The sequence below is a fragment of the Heterocephalus glaber genome, unplaced genomic scaffold (assembly GCF_053883595.1).
Source record: "Heterocephalus glaber isolate CG9 unplaced genomic scaffold, H.glaber_assembly_v1.0 deba00000331, whole genome shotgun sequence".
NCBI classification, from domain to species: domain Eukaryota; kingdom Metazoa; phylum Chordata; class Mammalia; order Rodentia; family Bathyergidae; genus Heterocephalus; species Heterocephalus glaber.
The window spans coordinates 54,952,458-54,980,017 of NW_028258142.1; the positions used below are offsets into that span (position 1 = coordinate 54,952,458).

The 27,560-nt window shown below is 40.5% G+C and overlaps 1 protein-coding gene across 3 annotated transcripts in view; it reads left to right on the forward strand.

The window, feature by feature from the left end:
- Positions 1 to 27,560, forward strand: part of Znf521 (zinc finger protein 521) — a 267,522-nt gene that overhangs the window by 228,299 nt on the left and 11,663 nt on the right. For all 3 annotated transcript variants that reach the window (XM_087193984.1, XM_087193979.1, XM_087193983.1), the window contains 2 exons: positions 11,169 to 11,300; positions 13,617 to 13,732. In XM_087193984.1, the coding sequence (XP_087050110.1) occupies positions 11,169 to 11,300; positions 13,617 to 13,732 (248 nt within the window). The remainder of the gene's footprint in view (positions 1 to 11,168; positions 11,301 to 13,616; positions 13,733 to 27,560) is intronic.

Below are 27,560 nucleotides of genomic sequence, written 5' to 3' on the forward strand. Positions count from 1 at the left end.
ATTCTTCATTTAACAGATACACTTATTAACTAATCCATTGTTTTTGTTAGGCCATATTTCATAGTTTTTAGCTTTGGTTTTGACCTAACAAAACACATAGTCATTAACTTTTCCACTACAGTTCAAAACTCAGTGAAATGAGACAAATCTTTCTTGTGCAAATCTATTGTCCTTCCTTCCTTCCTTTCTTCTGCCTTTCTTCTTTCTCTCCCCTCCTTCCCTCTTCCCATTGCACTGGATAACAACTCTCTAACATTGCTCTTGAATGACGGAAAGAGGCAGAAGGAAATAGAAATGAGTATGATTCATTGGTATGCCAGTAACATCTTGGCTTCAGCATACAGAGTCTAGATGTGCTGGTGTATCCAGAATGTTGCCCAAGAAAGAAAAGCAAGTTAGGAACACATTGAGCTGACTAAACTATTTTCCATACAGACCACAGGGTTACCTTCTTACTAAGCCACACACTTTGGAAAATGCATGTAGTTTCAGTATTTTCACAAATACTCCATGTAAAACCTGAACAGAGAATGCTTGAGGAACTTAAAGTATCGTTAGCTATAGGCAGAAGAGACTTACATCAGTCTTTGTTTCTGCACAATTTAATTCCATGAAAGACCACTCCAGCCCAGGTTCCAGAGTTTCAGGTGGCGATTTCACTAAATCTTTGGGTTTCTGCCCATGAAAGAAAACACCAGTGCTCTATCACAACGTCACAGACTGTATAATCAGGAATGTTTTTCTGAATCAACAGCTCACACCAAAGTGTCTGTACCTAGAAGGTTATTCTTAGCTCCTCTGGAGAATCTGGAAAGAGGGGGAAATTTACTTTCCTTTGCCAAAATTTTGCAGTTTTCCAATAGGTGCTGCATATTAGCTAAAGTTTTCTTTCCTGAAGGAGGAAGAAAGCATTCATTTGGGGACAGAGACTTTACTAGTCATGGCTTAGGACAGAGTGTGAAGGGTGGACTGGAATATATTCAAGCTTGCTGGATTGTTCAGGTGGCATGGAAATATACATAGCTCCTTGTATACCAATCTAGAAAATAATTACTTTTTTTAGGTTGACAACTTGAACTGTTATATTCAAGGATGAGAAAAAAATTGTTTTAAGTAAGGGTTTGGTAGGCCAAGGTAGTCTTGGATTCAGGAAGCCTGAATTCCCACACTGGTGATAGCCTTTGGGGCCTGGTATTTAATATCTCTGGCCTTCAGTTTTCTGGTCTTTAAAGCACCCCATCGTTAGGCTGACCTCCAACCCATTTTCCTTTATCTAAAGCTCCCACATTTAACCCAAGAGATTTTCCTCGTATACTTTTCTAGTTTATTGCTTCTCCAACATTTTACATGGAAAATAAAAAGAACCTGCAAAATGTTCTGGGATCTTTGGAAATACTTGAGCCAATGAATATAGTTTGCAAAGACTTTATTAGAATATTTCTTAGCAAATGGGTAATGCCAAATAATGGTCAGCCAAGTCTCACGTGCCTCCACAATCGCATTTCCCATATCACATTTCCCATTTCTCTGAACATTGGGAGAAATGTTATTTGTTTTTGGGGGGATACTAATCACCTTAGAGTAGTTTTATGTCATCCTCTATTTCTCTTTGCGCGTAAAACCCTTATCCAAAATACAGCCTGAAAGAAGATACTACATGTGGATTCACACACTGTACAGCCACTTTTCTTTTAAATGTCTTGTTGCAGTTATTTTCCTTTGCTAATACATTTTGACACCTTGTAGCTGTAACCTGCTGTTCTCTTTAATTGCTTATTGTTATTAATTATATAATGGTAAAGTAGTTGGCTGCTTGAGCCACTTGGCTGTAAAGAAATTCATTTATCATTATTGCTGTTGGAGCTACAGAAAATTGCCAGCATTCTACCCAGAGATGAATGTTTTTGAGATCACATCCAGTAAAAATTTGAACATGGGTCAAATCTCTAAGTGTTTTCTCTCTGCTGCTACCCTTTGCTTCTTCTAGTCTGCTGTGAGTACCTTCATTTTCTCTCACTTGTTGTTGTTGTTGTTGTTGTTGTTTTCAGTCCTTGACCTGCTGTCCTTTTGGTGAAGTTTATGTATTGTTCTGTGCACTCCGCTCCAGGGCCTATTGGATTACTAACCTTTTTGTTTCCTCCCCATATTTCTAACTGTAAGCTTTCCCTCTTAGTATTTCTTTGTAGTAACATTCCTGCCTTTACAGCTTTGGTATGTGCACATTTCATTTTAAATAATTAAAACAGATTGGGCATTACTTAAAGCCCACCTTTTCCTAAAATTGATTATTAGGCCCTTAGGAAGAACTGTAAGACCCTTACTCACACAATAAGTACTCAAGTGTATTTAGACTCCCCACCTGGAAAACGGCCAGTCCACTGAATGAGAGGATGAAGGAATGATGTTTGGATGCTGTCATCCGGATGTATACTTGCACACATCCAGCTGCTCCTGATAGCTTCGGTTCCTTTAAATCTGGGCTTATTTAGAATACGTGACCCCACCGCTGCATGTGCCATGGAGCAGCTAGGCCAGAATGCCCCTCCACCTTCTGGCAGCATGACATTAAATTCACACTAGTTAAGCCAACTTAAATTGAGCCTCCTTGAACCTTCCTAAATAAAACTAGTGGCCTTAATTACAATCCGGCAATTTAAAGGTTATGGAGCTCTAACTAGTCCTGCAGTATATCACTTTAATAATGCAGAGGAAAATTTCTCTAAGGGATGGCATCGTTTGATTAGAAGAATTCAAGTTTCATGGCACATTTTCCAATAAACTGTTTTTAGAAACCTTACTGCATTTATGGTGCCATTATATCTTTTTTTTTTATTCTTCAAGGCCCAGTTTCTAAGGTCACAGCAATAGAACAATAAAAATATGACTCATTTACAAATAACACACAGTATGGTGATTTTTGAATTGGTGCTTAATAGTTTTTCTTAGTATCGCTAGCGAGTGTAAAGGATGACAGAGTCCCTTGGGAATCAGGGGGCTTCTTGTCCCCCTTCCGTGCTCACATGCTATTTCAGATATTATCTGTGCTTTTTGGCGAATTCAGATCCTAAACACCATGGTTTAGGAGAAAAGATTGCATCTTCACGATGAGAAATCAATCGTATAGTTTCTGATACAGGTGATTAGCTCTGAAAATACCCAACTAAATTTCACCTTAAACCCATGCTTGTCAAGGCCTGTAACATTTTCAGGAGGTGTTGAACTTCACTCTGTTTCTTTTGTTTGTTGGATTTGTATTTCTTGTTCAATCATCAGCAGTAGCTGGCTGTGCTTTCTAGCAAGGATAAACAGCTTTCAGTGTTCGGAGACTTTCTCCTTCAGATAACTAACTAGTGGCTGTATGCCAAGCAGAAGATTAAAAAAGGAAAGAAAAGGCCTTGACCCATGTCATGAACTCAGCACAGCAAAAGGAAAACGTGTCTGGTGAGCACTGGGTCCGGTCCACGGCTCGTGTTGCTGGCCCACCGCTGTGTGGCATTAATATTGACTATTGCACCATCTCAATTCTCAAAGATATTTTCCCGATAGATTTAACTTCAAGACAGATTACATTTAGTTTATGCTGCATGAACTATCTGCTTTCTATTTTACCAATTTGTGTGGGGTTTTTTTCATTTTGTACAGTACTCGAAGGTAAATATACCTATACTTCCTCCAGTGTCCAAAGTCCCAGATGTAAGGGTATTAGTAGTAGGTACTTGATATCATATGAAATTTTAAGCAAAGAGTGTAATAAATGCCTACATCTGACTTCAGCAGTTAGTTAAATGACTGGAACCTTATAATATAGGAGTACAAACTTTAGAAAAATTGTTTATGGGTCATGTATGTATGATGCAGACACGTCTCTGTGAGTTGGGACAAATAAAAGACAGTCTTTCTTTTGTATGGTACCTTTTTGTATTTGAGACAGAAAATGCATAACATTTTTCCTCTTGAAAGAAGGGATAAATTTTGACTCAGCAGTTGCTTGAGACAAACTGATCAATTAGATAGTTATTTGGTTAATGCTCCATTTGCCAGAGCATTTTGATCTTCCTTCAGGAAGTATTTCAGCCAAGAAGTGTAAGGTGAGTTTGGCCAAATTTATGTTACATATATAGGGTTTAATGTACAAGGAATGAAACAAACTTTTGAAACTCAAAGGGCAAACAATAAATATTGTTTTAATGTCACTCTGGGCATTTTCTTCTAGTGAAATCAGATGTAGGTCTAGCTAACTGTGTATTTCTCATGAAGCCCATAAATATTTTATTGAGTCCCAGCTATGAGCCATGTACTGTTGCAGGTACCTGGCCTGTGTCACTCAACAAAACACAAATTTTCTTGCCCTCCTGAAAGTTGGAGGCTAGCAAGAACTGATAAATAACCCCTAGCTTAGTCCTTGAAGCTACCTTAGTACGAAGGCGTCCTGTGCAGCCACCCACCACTCTTAAGTAGGGAAGGCAGATGCTTAATGCAGTCCTGAGTGAGGAAGATGTCATTTCCAGTCATATTGTGCATGGAACCATCATGCAAAATGCAGCTCAATGCTGCATCTTGCCTTTGTGTGCTTGCAAACTTTGTTAAGACAGAGAACAGATCAGTACTAAGGCAAGGTGGTGAAAACCTTTTTGCAAAAATGAAGGTTTCCTTTCCCATTCCCCAGTGAGTATAAACAAGGGGAGAAACTGCTCCTGGACATTGGGTCCCTTTCAGCGGAGCATGGTGGCACAGACTGAAATCAATGCTTTATACAAAAAGCTGAATGCTTAAGAGCAAACATTTCTGTTTTCTGGAGGATGTATTTCAGATTTAGTTGGTCTCAATCCTCATTCCCACTCTTGCCTTTCTCAGCACTGAAAATATTTTTTACTAAGAAAAATATGCTACTTTCTTCCTTTTTTAGTTAAGAATGTGTTTTTCTTTGGATGGAGGGCTACTCAATATGTTTTTATGAGCATCCTTCCATTAACTTTCTTTAATTATAGCTTTTGAGGTTAAAAAAAATACTTTTAAAGCCATTTGCTAGAACATGTGTTTTCACCAAAACTTCAACTTCAAGGGCCATGTTTCTACTCCCAAAGAGAAGAAAGAACTGGACGTGCCGGGATATTGGTCAGATCTGAAAGGCATCTTAGCCTGTGTGTTTATTCCTATTCCCCACCTGCGCCAAAGAAAAACACTGCTCAGTCCCCACAGTTGGAGGAAAGCCACCTTTTTGGTGGATTGTTTGTTTTATTATTTACTGATTGAACAACATTCCAGTGTTTTCTCCTCCATGAGCATATTCTAATAGTTATTTCAAATAACTGATAATAATAGCCAAGGCATTGGACAATATTGCATCTCAGAGCATCTAAAATCCCACTGCCTGCCTCTCCCATCCCTACCCACCTGGACCTCCTGCTAGTTTCCAAGCTGCTGATGTTTATGGGGCTCTAGGCAGCCCCTGGGCTCTTTAAAATCTGCTGGGTACCATGCAGCCTACCCCACTTGAATCATTTCCTGCTTTAGCCCTGCTGATAATGAGAAGTTCAAGATAGGAAATAACCGTCAATATCAGTGATTTTACTTACCAGGTCCAAAAGCATTGCAGTCGTCAGGCCAGTGGCCTAAAAAAATAATAATAATCAAGCTAAATGGAGATTTACACCTTGTAGATCTCCTTGCAGTTCAGTTCTGGCTTAGGCACACAGGATGGGTATCATTTGGCTGTCTGTTGTTTGTTTGTTTGTTTGCTTGAGATGCCTATGAGTTAGGCGCTTTGTGCACTGAGAGTCAAAGTCTAGGTTGCTGGTCCTCCTTTATTCACATTCCCAGTGTCCTTCCTTATTCTAAGAGTCTTGTGCTTGTGTTTCACCTTCCTCTCTCAGAAGGCATAGCAATCCTGACAGTGGCAGACATTTCCATATTGCCAGGGAGAAAACACCAAGACAGTGCCACTGCCCATCTTCAGGCCACATTCATTTTCACACTAAATTGTTCCAAAGAATGAGGGCAGAACTGTTTAACTGGTATAGAAAAAAAGAGTTTGGGAAATACTCAGTCCTCTTTGATTCTGCCTTACTTCAGGGGCTTAGTGAGTAATCTACTGGCAGACTTTGAAACCTAAGTCATATTCTCCACTGCCAAATTAGCACCTCCGTGTGTTTATATTACAGTTGTGAAATATGTGCCGTATATAGCACAACAAATTATAGTGGCCAGAGTGCCGCGGACCTAGAAAGAATGGGCTGGCTGTGTGCATGGCAAATTACAGCACAGGCTGCCTATTTTTCTACCCCTGATTTCTAGAGTGAGCCAACGTAGCCGAGGGCTGAGTTTTGTCATGTATAGTTTTGCTTTGTTACTCCTCCAACCCCTGGCTTATAAATGTGTGCTTGGAAATTAACTCAGGGAAGAGGAGAAGCAAAGTAAAGCATGGAGGGGTTGGGAATTGGTTTAGGGCATAGTTTTCTTGGATTTAAAAAAATATATATATAAGGCTATAGTGCTACATATGTTTGAACTGGAAAAACTACAACTGCAGGGCATTTGATTCCTCTGCTTGGTTTTGGGGGGCAGAGTTGATTCCCACTCAGAGCAGAGCTTTTAAGTATGGCCCTTGCCACACGAGGATGGACCAGGAGGGTTTATGTCTGTGGACCTCATCCTATAGATTTATGCCAGGGAAGAGGCTGGAGGACCCTTCTGGCCAGTCTCAAGGGGAAGTGAGAGAAGTTCTACTTATAAACTGTTACAAATTGGTCCTCAGTAACGGCTGTAGTGTTGATCAGGTGGGATAAGGGGTTCCTAGTGATTCGTGATATAACAGCTGCATGTAAGTCAACTACTGAATATTTGCTTGTAGCTGCTCTAGATTTCTGTTCTTATTGAAGGAAAAGGAGTGTAAGCATGGAACACAGTCTGGAGGCTGCTGACAGGGTTTCTCTTGTTCAAAGCTTATATTGAAATATCAGTGTCTTGTGTTAAACCCAGAGGTGCACATTGGAGCTCATAGCTGGAATTGTGCTTGAGCAGCCAAATGGTAGCTGTTATTGCTTTGGCTATCAAACAGGCTGATTAATTGTTCCTTATGTCCAGGTTGTGGACATTGTAAAGAGAAATGACAGCACACCTTTGAGCTGGTGTTGGACCGGCGGGTCATTTCCTTAGAGCACAGGTTTGGGCAAGTATTGTCAGGTTTCCCACCCAGGCACTGAGGTTGTACTCCGATTATGTATGCAGACGCTCTCCTTTGAAACATTTAATACTAGAGTAAATATTTACCTGAGCATCAGTCTCTTTTATGTAGCCTTGATTCCTGTTTACATTCATGTTCACACTTAAATGAAGATTAACGAATGGAAATAATTATTTGAGCTGAAATTTCTGTACAAGTGAAATTATTTCTCAATTATGCTCAAACCATCTTTGGGCATGGCTCGGACTGGATGATGAGGACAGGAGGTTGCTGACTTCCAGCATGCGCTTGGTGGTGAGAGCTCCACTCTGACACTGGACCCCCAGTGCTGGGCAAGATGCCTGCCCACTGGTCAGTGTACAGGGGAGAGAGAAATGTGTGTGTTCTGCAAAGATGCAGGCTTGCAATGACAGCTCCTCCGTCTTCTCATTCAAACAGCTACTTTGCATTCCGGTTTTTTCTCGCCTTTTCCTTGTGCTAACTCCTGTCTCCACATGTATTTGGCTACAATGCTTTAATGTGAAAAACTGGAATTTATCTTAACTTCATAATAGTATTCACTTCCTGACTTTCTGTGTAGCTTTTGGCTTTCAAAATTTGAGTGTTGTCATCAATCTTTATTAGTAGGGATAGAAATAATAGGTTTTCTGTTCTCTCTCTCTCTTTCATTTCTTCCTACCACCCTTTCTCCATCTACCTTTCTATCTCTATCTCTGTATGTGTTTTAATTCACAGTAACCTAAAAAGGCAAGTTGTGCTTATTTTAGAAAGTCTGGAGAGTACAGATAAGCAAAAAGAGAAAGAAAAATCTAGAAGTTTCATCCAAAGATCCCATCTATAACTCTTCATTAAAAAAAAAAGGACGGCACTAGCCTATTATATCCTTAATGGAATATTGTAATGGTTATTAAATCAATTGACTTTGAATCTCTTTTTAATAAATGAGGCAGACTGCATTATCCAATTACTGTCAGCTGCTACCTTTCCGGAGAGCAGAAATGGTTATTTTGATTGAATTTTTAAGCTTTTTGGCACCTTTAGGAAGAAGCAGTGGGGAGACAGGGTTCAAGTTGTGGCTTCGGGGCAACATCCCCGAGCCTAAGCCTTGGGTTCCCTCGCAACTGAAAGTGTTGATGGTCTCACCTAATCATCATCAGCTTTGAAAGGAAATGGAGTTTAACTCAGCCAGATCCCTCGTTCTAGGGGTCTTAGAAATTTTTTGAAAGTTTCGATGCTGTTGTTAGCCACACGGGGTGAAGTGAATATAGAATTCATGAGAGCAAAGGTAAACAGACTCTAAATAATGATGCACCTTTGAAATTCTTATTATAAATAAGTTTCATAAGGTATCTGTTATTACCTATGCCCCTCTCCCTTCAATTAAAAATACAAAAGGAATTATTTAACCAGTCATAAAAATGTTTCATGCGCCCCCATCTCTCTCACTCATTGCATCCTTGACCCTGCAGCCATAAGCAAGTGTAAGGATGGAGAAGGGAGTAGGGAAGGGAACAGCAGTGGGGGAAATGCAGTAGTGCGTTCTGCGACTACGCTGGGGCTCTGTGGCTTTTGTCTATCTTATCATTTGCTGTGTGACAGTTAAGATATATTTTCTCTTCTCATCAAATACCTAGGAGATCAGTTTATTGGAAAAGACCTCATTGGGTAACTTACAAATAAAAGGCAGGTAGAACCTCCAATATTTTCTCAATATTTCTCTTTTTTGGTACTGGGGATCGAACTCAGGACCTTGTGCTTTCGAGGCAGGCAGCGGAACCACTGAGCTAAATCCCCAGCCCCCTTTTCTCAATATTTCAATGTGCTTTTAAGCTGTAAAAATAGCTCTGAAAATACCGGATGTAATCATTATCTGCGTCACTTAGTGCATCCACAAATAAAGGGTGGAAGACCTGACAAGTTAAGTCTGTACCAATAATCCATAAACACCATTATGACTATGTGTTGACTAAATCGGGATTATTTTAACAATTTGGAATGCAACATCTCTTTTCTTTGGGTAGGAAATAAATGAAAATTGAAAGAGCCATTTTTCCTTGTCTGCATACACATATATCTTATTCATTTTCCTCCTTTTTCCAAACAAAATACTTATGGTAAAGGAGGAGGAGGGTGTCATATTAAAGAACATTCTAACTTGCATAATTCCCTTTACATACACAGGACAGTCACCCACTAGGTCTCCATGTGTTACTTTGAGACTATTACAGATTAAGAACTCTGGAACAAATGTGTACTAGCTCACATCCATAGGTTATATCTTGGTTTGTGTGAAAAACAAATATAAATTTTATTATTATTTTAATTGTGCATTCTGTGAGGTAGAGCATGAGAATAAAACATACTATTTTAAAATGACATTAAACCCCTTAGTTACCTTCTGGCTCTCTAAAATAAAAGATGTGCAGCATTAAAGAAATGGTCAACTATTACTCTGGCAAGTGTTTCTGCGATTAACTTGCTGAACCAATTCCCTACCATAAATAGTGTTGCTTATGTTTCTTCGTGACTAGCTAAAATTTGGAAATTTTTGATGACTTTAGGAATTTTTTATAAAGAAAGGAACAAATTTTTTAAAAGGGGAAAATATACTTGATCTTATATAATCCCTAAAGCTTTTTGTATAACCCTTTGTCATGTCGGTAGGTGCAATTAAACTCCCTCTTACATAATTATAATCAAGGAATTTACTGTGCCACCCAAATACAGAGTAGGTTTTTATCTCTTGTGAAATGTAGACAGTACTGGGTGGCTTAATTAGTGCTTTGCTTCTCTTTTTTTTTTTTTTTTTTTTTTTTTTTTTTACAAATTCCAGTCCTCTGCTTTTAAAGACTCATACTTGTGTGAGAAGAAAGATTAGGAATATAAATAGAGTGATTTTACTCCTAGTTAGCTAATAATAACTCACTTTGTACTTGAGACTTTGTATTGCCAATAATATCAGCGGGTGAAGGACTTACACAAGACTCTTCGAATGGAAGGAAATAACTGCAGAGGCTGGCTATCCCCACGGTGTGGTTATGTTTTACATTCCCTAGACCTAGAGAATCTGACACAGATGTTCCTTAGGGGAATTTTAAATTACCACAAACAAGAGATGGTAAAATATGAGTTGGTAATGAGCCAGGTTAAAGCGCAGCCTCTCCCCCTTACTCTTCTGGACAAGTAGTCTTGGAGGTATCAGGTGGACGACATAACCTACTAGCAACAGTATGCCTCGTGAGCTTGCCCTGGGATGACGTAGGTTCCTATCTGTAAGCATACAGAACAGCAGTGTCTGAAATCCAGTGAGCACTGAAGAGGCACTTGCCAGGCTCTTAGTCCTAGAGTATATTTTTCTGCTGTCATGTTGCTGTGAAAGAAAAAAGTGGAGCTTGTGAAAATGCTTTGGAGAAAGATAGCCAGAGGAGATCTGAATTGTCTTACAAAGTTAAGGAAGCAATGACTGGGAAGAATTTGGGGACTAGCAGTGCAAGGCAGAGAAAGGAGTATTGATAAGGTAGTATAAGCCTTAACGATATTTCACAACTACTAGAAAATTTTGGAATAGAAGAAAGTCTGTATCAATGGGAACACTGTTAAAAACCTATAGTTAGGAACACAGACTTCTAGAAACTTTTGGGTAACCCAGTAGAGAGGCACTGAGGAAAAACCTACAACTTTTCTATGGGTCCTTTCTTTTAGGACTTTGGAAATGCAGAGCCCATACAATCATGATAATTAAACTAGATGTTTTTTTTATCGATACAGTAATGATATTTTAAAAGCTTAATAAAATCTGACTTTTGACTGTCTTTGGATTCTAAATTCCAGAAATGTTTTAAATTGATATATACTCATAAATAAGACGAAATAACCAGAAACCACATATACTACTACATAGTTATATCAAGTGATAGAAATAGTTTAATGTGTGCAGTTATACTTAACTCACCCATCTATTCTGTCCATGCATTTTCCCTGACAGACGAAGGACTGAACCATGAATGCAAGCTCTGCAGCCAGACCTTCGACTCCCCCGCCAAACTCCAGTGCCACCTGATAGAGCACAGCTTCGAAGGGATGGGCGGCACCTTCAAGTGTCCCGTGTGCTTTACAGGTAGGAGGCTCATTTCGGGAGACCTCCGGAGACTTCCCTGGCCCCGTCATGTCTTTCCTACCAAAGCGCACTTCCCACTGCTATGGCCTTTTACAGAGAGGGCTTCGGTTCAATTTGGGGAGAAGGTGTTTGATTTCTGCTGATTAGCATTATCGATTGCAGCCTACTTAAAGGCTCTGATGGGCAGGAAGGTTAACTGTCAGGACGAACGAATGGCATTTCAAGTTCTCTCTCAAGTTTGCACTTTTCCGTTTAGAAAACGACATCCGTGTTGTGTTCACTTTTTTCCTCTCAGTGTTAAAAGGTTATCAAGGCCAAGGCTGCTTTTTAATCACAGGATGTTCAACGAAAAGTGCAGCCGTGTTGGCAGCACGTGGCTGTTACTTACGCCCGGAGAATTTTGTAACGCTCGCCAGAAGAAATAAAGACGATAGCATTAAAATGCTCCCAAAATTCTTTGAAGTAGAAAACAGATTAAATGAGACATTTATTTCATATGAAATTGGATTTTTAAAGTTGATATAAATTTATGCTTTAAAGAAACTTTTATTACGTGTTATAGCATTATGGTTGCAGGGGGGAAATAATGTAAATCAGAAATTATCATTTGAAACCCATGGGAGTTGAAATATGATCACACATATTTCTGGTTCAGCCCCAATAATGGCAAAGTTATTTTGGAAAAATCGCTGGTAATTACTTTGCATGTCTTGGACTCAGTGGTCCAGGACTTCAAGGCTATGTTTCCTTCATATTTGCCATACTGCGGGGGTAGAGGGGAGTGAGGTTGAGTCCTTCAAAATTGACTTGTTTGCAGAGCACAATTCCAAGTATTGATTATTTACCCTCATTACATCCAACCTATGGATTTCTGTTCTATAATAAAATGGAAAGAGAGGAGCCATGTGTATTGCCTAGTTTCCACCAGTAGTGCCCAAGCTTGTCCATGACTGCTTTCCATAGCTGCCTATGTGGTTCCTTCATTCAGTAATTCCATCAGCCACTCCCCATCCTTCTTTTAGGAATCTTCTTTTGTACTTTCAGATTTTGTAACATATTGGTATTTTTTTCACGATCAGTAATACGTGTATTAAGACACAGAGCCAAGAGTCTGTATTCTTAATAAGTCCACATAGAGGAGCATAGTCACAGGTCTCCTCCCAATTAAGATCCCTAATAAAACAGTCCTTTCATGCTGTAGCCAAAACCCTCATAAAATGTATTAAGCTGTATGGAGATTAGTTGCAAATCTGTATTTAAAAAAACCATTTCTTTTTGTTGATGTACATAAAGAGAGAAAAATGCATTCATCATGAATGGTCTGGATAATTTTCTGTACAGACAGACCCAAATTCTGTTAGTATATCTTGAAGTAATTTAGAAATCACAATTAGGGAAGAAAAAAAGCCCTTGCAATAGAAAGCATGTTACTTGGAAAAGGAAATCTGAGCAGTTTTTAAGGTAATGAGAAATGTGACCAAAATGTATGACTCATAAGAACAATATTCTAATATTTTAGGTTGGGTGGCAATTAGAATAATTTTAATGATTAGAGTGGAGTCAAAGTCAAATGCCAACATCTTTCATAAATCCTTTTCCTGCCTATACAGATTAATATTGTAGATGCAAACTTTTTTAGGTCACAGTGCACCAGGCATCCATCAGAAGTCAGCTCTGCCAACCCAAACACCGCCTCTGGCATATACAATTTAATTATTAATAATATGTCTCCCAGGTAAACTGTTACACAGTCTTAGGGCCTTGTTTTGTAGTCATTAAAATTGAACATGTTTATATTATTGAAACCCTTGCATTCGGTGTGTAGGCTCAGTTGATCTTAAAGTATCCAAAGAGAATTTACCTGCCGTTCTGTTGTACATTTATAGACAGTGCCCCAGAGTAGCTGTGGGATATAATTTTTAGCATTAACACATTTAAAGAGAGAACTGTTTGCTAGCTATAACTTTAGGCAAATACAATAAACAGGGTTCTGGCATCTATGATTTCTTAACCTATGGATTGCTGAGGAATAGGAGTCATTTCTTTCCAGTCAGAGTGGTGCATTTGACAATTTTTGGCTTTATTTTAAAAGATTTATAGGGAGCAGTGCCTCCATAAAACGTTGCTTTGGAGCTGTTTGGATTGAATTAGGTGCTCAGTAGAGTGCATCATAACAAAAGCCTGAGAACCAGCCATGAGTCTCCTCTCCCCAGGTGTGCGCAGTCAGTCACACCCCACAAGTGTGAGCCATCGGCTGAGAGCATTTCAGAGACAAAATAACCCAGGTTATTTTAAATGACCCTTTTATCATTTCAGTGTTTGTTCAAGCGAACAAGTTGCAGCAGCATATTTTCTCTGCCCATGGACAAGAAGACAAGATCTATGACTGTACACAGTGTCCGCAGAAGTTTTTCTTCCAAACAGAGCTGCAGGTAACGTTCTTCCCAAGAGGAGCAGGCTTGAACCCAGTTGATATTCTTTAGGGAACACCACGGGCGTTTTAAATGCATATTCACGGTCTCACCTTGGGCCGCCATGATGCTCTGGGGGTGGGGGGCACAGGGAAAATTAGAGAGCAGATTAATAGACACCAAAGTAATTTTGCCTCTGGCTGCTGTCAATCATAAAAGGAACTCAAACAGACCCATAATTGGACCTTCTGACCCAGTGTGAGAGGCATAGGGGTCAGGTTTATTGGACTGTGGGATCATTCACCTCGCTTGTCATGACCCAGTCTCCCAAGTCCTGTTTTATTCATGCCCTGTTCCCACTCGGCTCCAAGCTGGATGGACATCCAGGTTACTGTCATCCCAAGGGTCCTAACATGGGGAGGGAGAAGGGAAGAGGGAAAAAAATGTACTCTTTTCCAGGATGTATTTCTTCTAGTTAATGGGATAGAACAATTATTACTAAAACTACATGCCTACAGTTGAAAATGTTGGCACCCAAAGGTGTTGGCTTTAGCCCTGAGTATCCTGCTCACTAGATGTGCAGCTGAGGTTGATCTGTAACTTCCCTGAGCCTCAGGAAAAAATAAACATCATGCGGGGTTGTTATAAGGTGAAAATGAAATAATGGATATGAATAAGTATTTTGTTATTTCAATTCTTCTTAGCAATAGACTGGTTGTTAAAAATATGAGTCAGACACCTGAATTTTATTACAGAAATATCACTTATCATAAAGGGAAAATCTCTTTTTTTCCTATTACTTTACTTGAGGAATGGATATTATTTCTTTTCCTTATTTACCTGATGAAAACCTATGAGTAAGATCCTTTTTCTTAAAATTTGTCCATTTCTATGGAGGATAGTGGAACTGAAACTAAAATTATTTTGTTATTATGAGATTATAATCAATAATATTATAATTAATGTTATATATTATGTTAGTGTATTATAATTGTTATAATTCGTAATAATATTTGCCTTGAAATGAGGGATCCTATTAATTTTTACACTGAACCCCTGATACAGCTAAAATAGGAGCTGATCTGGTTACCTGGTAGAAGAAAGACTGAGGAGCTCAGAATCCACCTTCTATTGATCCCCACCCACACAGGGACCTGGGACACCTGAGTCTCCCTGGGCTGTGATGAGCCCACATTTATGCAAATTATATATTGAAATATGAAATTTGTGATTTATCTTCTCGGTTATTATTCTAAGTGAACAGATAAGTAAAAGAAATGAGCTTTTAAAATACATTCTAAAATCAGGTAAGCCCATCAAATTGTCATCATATGTCGAAGGGTTCAAAGTAAGAGTTGCTGTCTTACCTCTTGTCACTTCCCAAAAATATTGTATCATATCTGCTTGCCAACTGAACATAGAACATAGGCCAAGTTGTTTAAAACATGTATTATTAAAAGGATTCAAGTTTCCATTTCAAGAACTATTACACTGTTATTCAAATAGGTGTCAAATAATAAGTGATTCTGAGTTGAGTTCATGAACCTAGAAAAGACACAGTCTGTATACATAGTGACGCTGTTTATTAGTGATGAACTGTGGAGCAGACTTAAGTAATAGTTTAACATCAAAGTTATAGAGATTCTGTAGAAGCTTATATCTAATATTCTTGAAAAAATATTTGCAATAAACTTCCATTTTTATACTGAATTAGTCATTTGTAACCTTCAATTATTGTCATTAAAAGAACCCAGCACTATGGCAGTGATGGTCTCTGACCCATTGTAGATAAGATGAGATTAAGCAACTAAACACATCCTTCTGGACTCCAGGTTTCTTTTAGGATTTACTTTAGGGCCTCACGTAACATGTGGCATTCACTCTTTTCTACAAGCGGTTCTCCAACTCTTTGATTTCAGGAGGCCTTTGCATTCTCAGGAATTATTGAAGATCACAGAGGGCTCTGCTTTATGTGGGTTACTATCTATTGATATTCTTCATAATAGAGATGAAAGTTGAACACAGGAGACAGCACACATTCTCATAGCTGTCAGAGGGATGATGTCGCGCATTACGTAGGCTCTAGAAAATTCTGTAGTTCACTCTTGAGGTAATGAGAGTGTAAAGAGCAAATAATGTCTGCTATTATTATGAAGATAGGCTCCTCTTTAAAGATCCCCTAGAAGTGTCTGGGAGACCACAGCAGTCCCTCGACCACCCTTTGAGGACTGACAGTAGAGAAGTTTTATTACAAAACACACAGCTCCCAGTCTTTGTGACCTTATGAAGTGAAGCATTTCTCAAAACATTTTTGATTCATTCACATTGTGATCTGGGCCAAAACAAGACTTATTCTGTAATTCAAAGCTATGAGCATTAAAATCATATATATTTAGTCTTGATATGAATACTCGGGCTTAATATGTGCACCATTCTGTAGATAAGAACAGTACTTATGGTTAGTATGTTATTATTATTGTGAATCTGAGATGAAATATTGACTTTATAGTCAATATTTCACAAAGCTATAATCCACAGTCATGGGAATGTCTGTGCAGGTCTATTTGCTAAAATGCCCAGTAATAGTAGTGGCTTTGGTTTCAACATATAGAGAAAAATGGATCAGAAATTTACTTCTAGTTTTCAAAGTGTTTTTTATATGTTAACCTTAGAGATTTATTCTCCTGTTCATTTGCTTTCGTTACCCAGTTTACTTTAGACAATGGAATTAAGGTGATTTTAAAATATTGATTTATTTTATTTCCTGTATACAAAATGAGAATAATAAGTATTTGAAAAAAACATGATGCAGTATTGTTAATTGCTAAGATGAAAGGAAAAATCAACTGAACTTAAGGTGACAATAGAAAATAATAGTAGAAAAATGAAACCATTGTATCAGCCTACTGTAGTCCATGCTTTAGTATATAAAATAAAGTAAGTGTAAATTTTAAACCACTTGAGCTCATCTGCTTTTTATGCCACTAAAGTTCAGAAGGAGGGACTTTTCACAGGAGCCAATAAAACTAAATGTCCAAGAACTGAAATCCTGTTAGAGACCTTAAAGCATAGAATTTATTTGCTGCTTATATCTGGGTAAGAATAATATAGTAAGCTTAGAATATGCACTTCAAAATTTCCCAGTAACAACATAAATGATTTTGCGACCATAATAGAATGCTTTATATTTCTTTCATTGTTTACTCCCAGATAAAAACATGAAATTCTTTTTTTAACACATGAATAGAAGTGCTTGTTGGACGTAAAAATGTATATACAAATCTATATATGTCTTCACACACACACAGACAGAAAACAATGTTAATGGAAACTGTATACCAACATGCATATAACATATCATCACATGTATGTTCACACATATATGTGCGCTGAGTTGCTTTCACTTTATTGCCCACACAGCAATCAGTTCGGATGATTCCCCATCCCACACTATCTTCAGGAGGTCATGCACTCAGGCACCATCCTTTGGACATCACCAGCCACCTCTCTTGTCAGAATCAGCCAAGATGAAACCTCTATTTCAATGAGACTTTCCGTCTAGGACATAATGACAAACATTTTGCCAGAGTAGAAGCTATGAGCTTCAAGGAACCACTATGCCTTGCTGACCAAAAGATTTAAATTCCAATCCAGAGATATAGATATAGACATATAATGTATAATTCCGAGCAAGATACCAGTTTTGCAAGAAAATCTAGTCTACTTCAGAGGCCACCTAGCATGCTGGCAGGGGGGCAGATGTGCTTTGCAATGAGCCCATTATTTGAACAAAATGAACATTTTATTTTAAAAATGAATGAACATGTTCAGTGTTTCACATGTTTTCCTAATAGACCTCAGATTTTTTCAACAGAACTTAGGGAAGCTGCTTTAAGAGAGGATGACCTGGTCCAAGAATAATATCCTACAATGCATATTTGTATCCAAAGTGGTTTATACAGGTGTGAGCAAGTGGTGTGTTTGTAAAAATCAGTTGAATAGGCCACTTTCTTCCAGTACGTGAATTCCTGTTTAATTCGTGCCTCTAGAAAAATCTGCAATTGGGTGGCAGTGAGAACATCCTCCGCCTCTGATGTGTCCACTTAGAAACCCCCTTATCCATCCTGTTAGGAATTTAATCAAGATTGAGAGAATCCCTACAGTGGGGATGGAGCAAATTGGCTGAACTTTAGGCTCTGAGATGCTGGCATTTCATTTTCTTTTGAATCCAAGATAATTCTGTTATTTTGTTCTTCCCTTCATTAAATCATGAATGCAATGTTTTCCACATTCAAAATACAGTACACATTTGACATCCCAAGGTATATACCAAGACTTTTCATATCTCACTAAAATTGAAACGTTTCACTGTCTCTACAGCTATTTCATTTTCTTCTGCTCTTGCTTTTCCACCACATCAATCGAGTTTGATGAATAGTTTTTGCACCCCTGGTGTAAAATTTTGTCATCATATTTCTGAAAGTAAAATGAATTAATGCATATAGGATGGGACATCCAAGACACCAATGCAGCATTGGAATGTGGCTACTGAACGGCTCACTGGGCCCCTCAGTAACTTAGCTACTGGCCCTAAATTAGCTTTTCTGTAAAGGCACTACAAATGCCTGTCTCAAAAGGTTTGAATTACACATGCTGAGATATTGGAGAGTCTTGGTTAATAGTCAAAACTTACAAATGCTAAAATCCATGACGATGCCAAGCACTCTATGAAAATACCAAAAACAATTAGAAATATATCTTATTTATATTCTACTAGCAAAGAAAAGGTGTGCATATAAATAACTCTCAGATAAAGTAATAGATAATCAGTTGTTATAAGCATTCCCAGAGAGGTATTTATTCTCCAGCTAGGAGAATTACATGGGGAAGAGCTGGCGAACAGCCACCCATTGAACATTGCCTCTCTGGCCCTCTTCCTGCATCCCTAATGCTTTTCCGAGTAAACAAAGGCAAGATTCATCATTATTTGGAAATAAAATCTCTATCCCAGACATAAGAGCATATTCCTTAGTTCCTTATTTTAGTTCACTGAAATAATTTTCCAGTTAATCATACTTTGACATAGTTTCATGTTCATTGGTTTCCAGGTAAAACTCTTCTTTGGAAACATTCATCTTTTGAAAATGATCGGGAGTCTTGCACGTTTTTGTTTTGTTTAGTAGCATCTGACTATAAAATTCAGCTATTTACATTTGCTTTCAGAAATGTCTTTCAAAACAGTGTGACAACCCCCTCCACTGAAGGAAATGTGGCCAAAGACAAAAACGGTTGTCTTGCCCCTCCATGGAAGACTAGGTGGGCTCTGGGGGTGGTCTGGATGAAGGCTTTCTTTCAATTCACTTTGTTTTCCTATTTTCTTCCTGGGGAAGCTGACGTCCCCTTGCAAACAGGAAGGAATGGGAAAATGCCTGTCGCTGCTCACAACACATCCAAATACCGTGCACTGGTTTGCCCTCCAGAGCCATCCTTTCACAGTTCTCCTGTATTTCTCCAGGGCTTAATTTTGATTTCTCACAGAACTTAAAATTCTTTTCATTATCACCAAAGAGCCCAAACCCTGTCCTGCCTTGCCTCCTGTCACATAGTCCTCCTTGGAGGCCCCGGATGGAAGTGTTTGCCAGTCACCATGTCTAGACCTGGCATATCTGGCTCTATCTGTGTGGAGGGGCAACATTCCTGCCCTTTCTGCAAGGTGTGGGCCATGCCCCTTGGCACTCTGGTCCTTGGATCCACTGTGCCTCTGTGTAGCTCCTGTTTATCCCCTAAACACACCAGGGAGGCTCTGAGATTCGCAGGAGTATAAATTGGGTTAAACAAGTGCATGGTTCTGGAATGGGTCCACTGCATACATCCCCTCATTTCTTTGCTTTGTGGGCCTGCAGGGCTTTGGAAGCAAATTGATGCTGGGGCAACTTCCACTTAATTTGCTCAGTGGTTAAATTGATCTATTTCTTTTATTTGATCGGATCTCCAGGAACCAAATCATTTGCATTGATTTATTGACTGATGCTATGTTTTCACCATTAGTTTTGATCACTTTCAGCTGTTAATATTGGATAATTCAATCAAGATTGATTGGCTTACCATTGAAGGCAGAAAGTTAATCACCTAGGAACCAGAAATAGGATATTGCTAACCTAACATTTGTTTCACTAGTATTTTCCTCTCTCTCTCTCTCTCTCTCATCTCTGTCTCTCTCTCTGTCTCTCTCCAAAAAGTTTTTCTTAAACAAACCAGGGACTTTGAAATTTTATAGCATTTATAATCCATCAGAAGGTGATATACTTTTACTTTGCTTTTTAATAAAACTACGTCTAGAAATTAAGCATCCATACAGAACGATAAGCATGACTATCACAATGAATTCATTTGCCCTAAGTGAGTAAATGCATTTTCAGTTACACATTTTGTACCAATAAGTGTCTAATCGGTGTGTGCATGCTTGGAGGCACAACCTGGTCGCACCTTTTTCTAAATTTGGCCCTCACTGCTTTACCATGGGTCCTGGTAGTCAAATTTTCAAGAAGCAAGTGGCTAATATGACCGAAGTAAGGGCAGCAGAGGTGATTGCAATAGGCAGAAACCACTTTATTTGCATTTGAATCGTTCTTACCACACCCTAGTTCAGTTTTAAAATATTCTCCATCCATTAATGTCTTGATGTTCGTATCAATGGCTGGTTTTTGCTGTTAAAAGAGAGCACACCACCTCTTCTTTCTAGGACTCTCGTTCCCTCCTCCAACAGCCCTGTTGTTAGCGAGCTGCCATTACATTATTTTTTTGTCTGGCCCAGAGTTGACGACAGATGGCCATCTCAGATCTGCCATCAGTGCGACTTTATGGCGCATCCAGCTAGGGTGTACTGAAGAGCTCTGTGACCAGTTCCATGGCCCCCTCCCTCCCCACCCCCTGGAAGTGCTCATCACCTCTGCCACATTCTGCTTTGGCTGAGTTTTGCTGGCCCTGCCATCTTCCACGTCGCCAAGAAAGCCTGCTGCCACCGCTCGGGAAGATCTGCCTCCATCAGGAGTGAGAGACCACAGGCAAGAGTGTGCTGCAAAGACCTTGCTCTGTTTCAGCACCTTTGTAGTCCGGTCCTCTGGAGAGAGCTGGAAGCCTAAATTTCTAGAACATTCTGCCATCCAGACAGGCACAAGCAACTCCCACATGTGTTCCTATTTTAGATGACTGCACCACGCAGGGATGGATCGATTTCCTCACATTAACCAAGACGAAGTGCCAAGAATAGACCCTTTGTGTGTACAAACTTTTATCTTACTATTGGGAAACAGCACTTCCATATCCAACCATTGTGACAATTAGGGCAAGAGAGATGGTAATCATGGTCTTCAACTCTCAGTCCCCTGAAAAGAGCAGAGAATTCACCCCAGCATCTTCTCCCTGCATGCAGGTGGCGATCCCTCAGACCGCCACTGCAATGAGCTATTCTGTGCATTTGGGGGGAGATTGCTAGGCTGCCCTTGATCGGGTTTGCTAAGGCAAGGCAGCTTCAGAGCCAAACGTGTATTTTAAGAGGAATTCACATTTGTATCCTCTATTGTTATATTTGCAGTGAATCTACAGCTCGTAACAGGCTCTGCCCTGCAGCTAGGAAGGAGTAAGTTCCCCTTATTGGAGGGAGTGCAGTGTTCTGTAAAAGGCTGAGATGGGGTGGGTGAGATGCATGGTGCTTAAAAGCACTGCTCACGGTGCTGTCATTTAGAACTGCAACTCCGAGGCTCTAAACGGGAGTGAAAGGCAGGGTAAACGAGTCCTTTTTAAAACTCGTGAAATTTCAAACTGCCTACAATAACAGGTCTCCTTCATTGATAACTTCATTGAATGAGTAAGCGGATAACTCACGGAGCAGGAGCTGCTTTCACATAGGAGGGGAAAGTTCTGAAGGTGAGAGTTTTTCCTGGGCCAGCCAGTGTCTGAGGGTTTGGACTATTCTGTTCATGGCTCCCTCCCACATTGATGCATCTCCTCACTGCTCCCTGGAAACCTGAGTCACCCTTCAAAGATTTCCTGTTTCACCTTGACAAAACTTAATTTTATAATTTGTCTGACTGATACCACCAGGCACATCTGCTAAGCTGGTGGCTTCTAGACATATAAAGGGCTACTGTGATACCATTAAATATCAGCAGTGCGCTGCACAGTGCTTTGAGTTTATAAGGGTGAAAGGTCACTGTGCAGGAAAATGGAACGTACGTTTGCTGTGAGACAGGCACCAAGAGCTCACTGCTGTACTCAGTTATAATTCATGACAGTACTGGTGGGAAGCCCTTACCCCTCCGAGGAGTTAATGCGTCTCCACTGAAGCTTGCTGAGAGCACCCTGTGTCCCCCCCACCATCTGTGCACTGCTTCTAAGCGTGCTCCTCTCTCTCTCTCTCTCTCTATCCCCCCCGCACTCTCCCCTCTGCAATCTCTTGGTCTTAATATTATCTGACTGCTACTGATTCATGGTTCTCCAAACCAAACCTGGGGTGTCATTTAGCTAGGGGAAGAGACATGGTAGGAACGCATTGCCGCATTGTTTAATGTCTCACTTAGAAAGTGTCAATTAGAAAATAGAGAAGCAGAAAGAAAAAAACAAGAGAGAAGCAGCAATTGCCAGAGATCCATGGCTGAAGCCATGCGATGCCAATCACCAGTTAGTAAAGGGTGCTGTGGTCCAAGCCATGGAAGGCCGGGGTTACAACACAAACTGCACGTGGCTATTCAGGGTCACCCCGTTCCCGAGCTGACTTCAGTGTCCAAGCAGTGAATCCACAGTGAGATCATGCTCCTGAGAAATGTGGGTCTGCTCTGTCCATTGACCTGGGCCAGCCATTGGTGCAAGTGCCATCCCAGCCCCACCCGTGGCCCCACCTGTGATATGACGCCACCCATTCTGAGCACTGGAACTAACTCAATGGGATGTGCAGAGCTCCACTTCAAACAGCAGGGGTGGGAGGAAAGGAACTGGCCACACTCAATGGGCATGTGTCCCTTCCTCTTCCCTCGCCTGCCTCACCCCTGCTTTCTGCCAGGGAGCCCAGAAGGTGGTGGGACAAGCAGAGGATGTGTGAAAACATGGGCTGAAACTATGCCTTATTATTCGTGGCTGACCCTGGATTAATCTGTAATGCTTCCTAACACAGTCCGCTGTCAGTGCCCCCTTTGGAAAGGTGAATCAAATTCGGCCTGAGATGCCAGCATAGGAATTTAACGGATGAGATGCCACAGGGACCTACTGTGTTATAAACTCCAGAATGGCCTTCTGATGCGCAGACCCAAGCTAATTCCAAAGAGACAGTGGGCTCAGGGGTCACCCACAAAGGTAGTGGCACCCACACGTAAAGCAGCCCTGTGTGTAATTGGCTCTCCATCCACCTTGTGTCTGGCTGGTATGAGTTACGTCACCTCGTCATCCTCCCAAGGAAAAGTAGGGCCACAATGGCTGCACTCACTGTCTGGGTTTTCTTGGGTGAAAGATCACTTTGAGATGACACAGCTGAGTAGTCAGCCTGAAATCCTGGTTGGTATTTTATTAATTTTGCACCAAGATAAATCCTGAAATTCTGACAAACTCCATGACAGGTGAAATTCCTTCTTGCAGAATCTTCTCAGCAAGAGGCTGCTCATTTCGTTCTGTTCCGAGGCAGGCAACAGGAGGGCAGCTTTATAATCAGCCCTCAAAGGACCCCCAGCCGCCCCAGAGTCTCGGGCTGATTGAATAACTCCTGGGCTTCTTCCCCTAGGCCTCCATCAGCGGGGGTCCTGTGGAAGGCAATCTCCCGCAGACTGGCACTGAAGTGAGCTTTAAACCACCATTTTCTGCTCTCCAGAGGAGCCTGGAGTACTAAAAGATAGATGGACTGCAGATATTTTATGAGAAACTGTCAGAAGAAGAGCAGAGTCAATGTTTTTTTCTTCTTCTTCTTTGAGTCACACACTACATCACTGTTGAATTTCTCCCAACATCTTTTCATATTTAAAGTAAGAAATTAATTGGCTGCTAACCTTTCATCCCCCCTCCCTCTTCATTGTCTTCCTCCGTTTTTTTTTTTTCTAAAATATTCACACAGAGGCCCTTTGCTTAACCACAGTTGCAGCAAATCAGTACCATTTGCGATGAAATATTTATAATGACAGAATGAAAAATTGGATTCATTTTCTGGACTGTAGCCGAACAGTCTGCAACTTTGTGTGGCATTGTTTAGCATCTTGCATTCCTCCCTTTCGCTGGAGTCATTTTCGAAAACATACCGCACAGAGCCACAGAAAAAATAGAGGGGAAAGGAGCAGATCTGTGCTTGTGCTGTTCTGCGGGGGGCAGGCGGAGGCTGCCCATGAAAGGGTAGAGAGGATGTGAATTCAGTCAAAGGAAGAGCTAGAGAAGTTTACAGCAGCTGCAGGACACAGTGGGGCCCGCACTGTGGAGCGATCAACATGCCCTGGGATCTTGGGGCAGATTTATAAGCAGATGGAAGGCAGAAAGGAGGTGTGCAAATATATGTTGGGTGTCATCCGTGCACCTTCGTTTTTCCCTTTAGTGTTTCCCGCATAAGCTTTCCTTGCCATGTGACCTTTGGGTTTAAAGCTACTTTGATTGATTATTGCATTTTTTAAGAGATAAGAGACAAAGGGTTTTGCTAGGACAGCCCAGCCTTGTATTTGAAACAGGTCTCTTTCATAAGTACAAAGACCACCGCACATTCACCCACATTACTGGACTGGATTAGATTTGTAGCAAGGTGCCTAGGAAGTAAATGTTGGTCTGTGAAATAAGCTTCCAGGTACCGCTCCGAAAGCACCTGCCTGTTTCTTCTCTCTCCATGAAAGTCGAGAGCAAGGGCTTATGCCCTGCCTAAATGGGTACAAGCAGACTCCCGGCCCAGCCCTCTGGTTAGTCTAGTGACATTTTATTTGGGGGAGTTTTCAGAGGAGCAGTTTCTAGTAAACTCAAGCATGAATAAAATAGTCTTAAATTCAACTCTTCAAGGTTTCATTCACTGAAACTGCATCCTGCATTGCCAACTCCACAAGATCAATAATCCATATTTTATTATATAATAAAGACTGCCTGTAATTTAATTAGCTCATTCATTCCTTCTGATTAGCCCTGTTTTATGCATGGAGAGGAAAAACATACAAACTTACCCTCACCAATCTATTATATTCTGCATTATAAGACAATGGGATAAGGATAATATAGAATCTATTCCAATATTTGTTTATCCTAGGAGAATTGTGGCTCAGAGCACCCTGCACTTTGACTTAAATTTTCACATCTGTTATGTCCGTCTGTTCGTCCTCCAGCTAGCCTGGCATGGGGACTCTACAACAGCTCTGTCTTCTGGCCAGCAGCAAGAATTCCACTGGAAAGTTTCAAAAGACAACTGGATGAAGTCTTTTAAACCTTGGAGACATAGAGCCTTTACTCTCTCTAAGACCGTTCCCTCTAATCCACCCATGGGTTACCATTTTTGGGGTTTCTGAATGCTTACCCTATTCTCTTTGAAACAAAATTTAGCACAAATCGGTAAGACCCCTGAATGGAAAGGGGCCATTCATTACCGAGATCTCTCAGGACCACATTGGCTAGTCCAGCCTGTGTGTGACACTGAGTTTCTTGGAAGCTTGGTGTTTAACACAGGCTTCTAGAGCTGTCTTTTCATTGCATTTGCCCCTCAAAAATGATTTTTGAGATTTTCACTGACAGTTCAGCATGAAATGATGTGTGTTCTGACACACGCTGCCTTGTAGTGTAGGAATTTAGCCTAAAGTTATTTAACTGTAGCACTTTCCGGATTCTCTGACTCAGGGGAGAAAAAAGAAGTTTCCTCAAACATGTATGTTTTAGGATGTGCCAATAACCTTCCTCCAGCATGGATTCAGCAGATTGCGCCCACTTAACCCTTGTTATGCTTGCTGTCTTGAAAGCCAAGGTTAAGGCGGACATTTTTTCACTTTAGTTTTTCAACAACTTGGGAGAGTCTGAAATATATACTCGAGTAAATGAGAGTGGTAATAGTGAAGTGTTCAGAATCAGTCTCCTCTGCAAGCCAGGAAAGGAACGTTGAATAGCATTCATTTATGTGCTGCCAGACGTATTTCTGCATGTGACACAGCTTGCCCAACTGCTTTGAATGATTTTCTGTGTTATTAAGCAGACTCACAAGAGCCACAGGCCTTCTGACAGAAGTAAAGAGCCCTGTGACACAGGTCCTTGGTGAGGGAAAGTTGCACCACCAAACATGTCGTCAGAAAGAGACACACTACAATGCAGACTTTATTTTAATATCTGCACTAACAACTCTCTGGGAATATTTCTCTTCCTCTTGTCCAGCTCCTTCTGTGTTGTGGCTGGTTTGCATTTGTGTTTGAAGTGCCAGGCGGTTTAATGAAGTTATTCTTTTATAAATTTTGCAACACTGAAGCAAGCATGAGGGCTTTAAATTAGAATAAGTGCCACTTCTGTGTGGCAGGTTCCTTTGAGGACTGATTAGAATGAGGCCTCCCGTCGCCTGCTCCTTTCTGCAAGGCAGCATTGCCGTGTGCACTTGTTTACAACTCACCTTTGAATTTGCATGAGTGTGCACCAGGCCTGCTGCCTGGCCCTCTGCTAGTCAAGGCTGTCTTTCTGCCAGGATCATGTTAAATACTTCACGTTAAAGAGTTATTTTTTTAATTATATTGCTTTATTGTAATGAATTCAAATTAACTTGGAGTAGCAAATTGTATAAGGATGTGAGGGTTATAGATTACTCTCACCATAGCTACAGCACATGTCTATGTCGAGGAATGATGGGCTATCTCTCCAATAGCACAGGGTGCTACATGGGGTGAGGAAACTGTCTCTTGGAGACCTAAAGCAAAGCGGAAAAGGTGCCCAGGAGATGGGAGGGGAATGGGAGCCCCTTGGGTGGCTTTCTGAAATAAGCAGCTCATCTTGGGGGAGCAAAGGGTGAGAACAGTGCCGCCGTTTTAAGCCCTGAAACACTCTAAGAAGAAATGGTGGACAAGCGAGAATACAAACATATCTTAAGAGAAGCTTCAGGAGAGAATAAGCAACATACTCAAGCATTCCTGATTTTTTTCCTTTCCATTTTTTTTTTTTTCGGTGCTAGGAATTGAACCCAGGGCTTCACACATGTTAGGCAAGCACTCTACCACGGAGATACACTCCCAGCCCTTTGGGGGATGGTATTGATAAGTTGCCCAGGCTGGTCTCGAACCTCCTGAGTCAGCCTTCCTGGTAGCTTGGACTACTTATTGACATGTGCCAACATGGCCAGCTTCCTGGTGCCTTCTCTTTGTGCCTTTGTGAACTGGCTGATAAGCAGGGATGTTTTCACAGGAAAGGGAAGGATGGAGAAGTTCAAGGAAAGGGGACCTGAAACTGTCTACCATACACAAAAACATAGAGGGAAGACCTTAAGAAAAGCAAACAAGGAAAAAGCGTGAGTGTGAAGTTTTCTCTCCACACTTTAAGCCAGGATTTTTCATCTAAAGTGGGAGACTAACCAAATTGAACTGTGAAAGACGTATATTTTTAAAGGACTTTCTTGAGTTTAAAACAAAGGATACTTGGGACTCCCTCAAATTGCATTGCCCAGTCTGGAATGTTCCAGAGGGATAGAAAGATGGGAAGCAAACACTAGGGACTTCACCTGTGAAATCCATGCACATATGTAACTCATTTCTGCTCTGCCCAACACACCCATTTGCTTTAGCATGAAATACACATGGGCATGTGTGTGGATGCACATGCAGAACATGGCTCATATTTAACAGCTTAATTATGTGAATCAGTGTGTTAGCCTTTGACAGTTTTA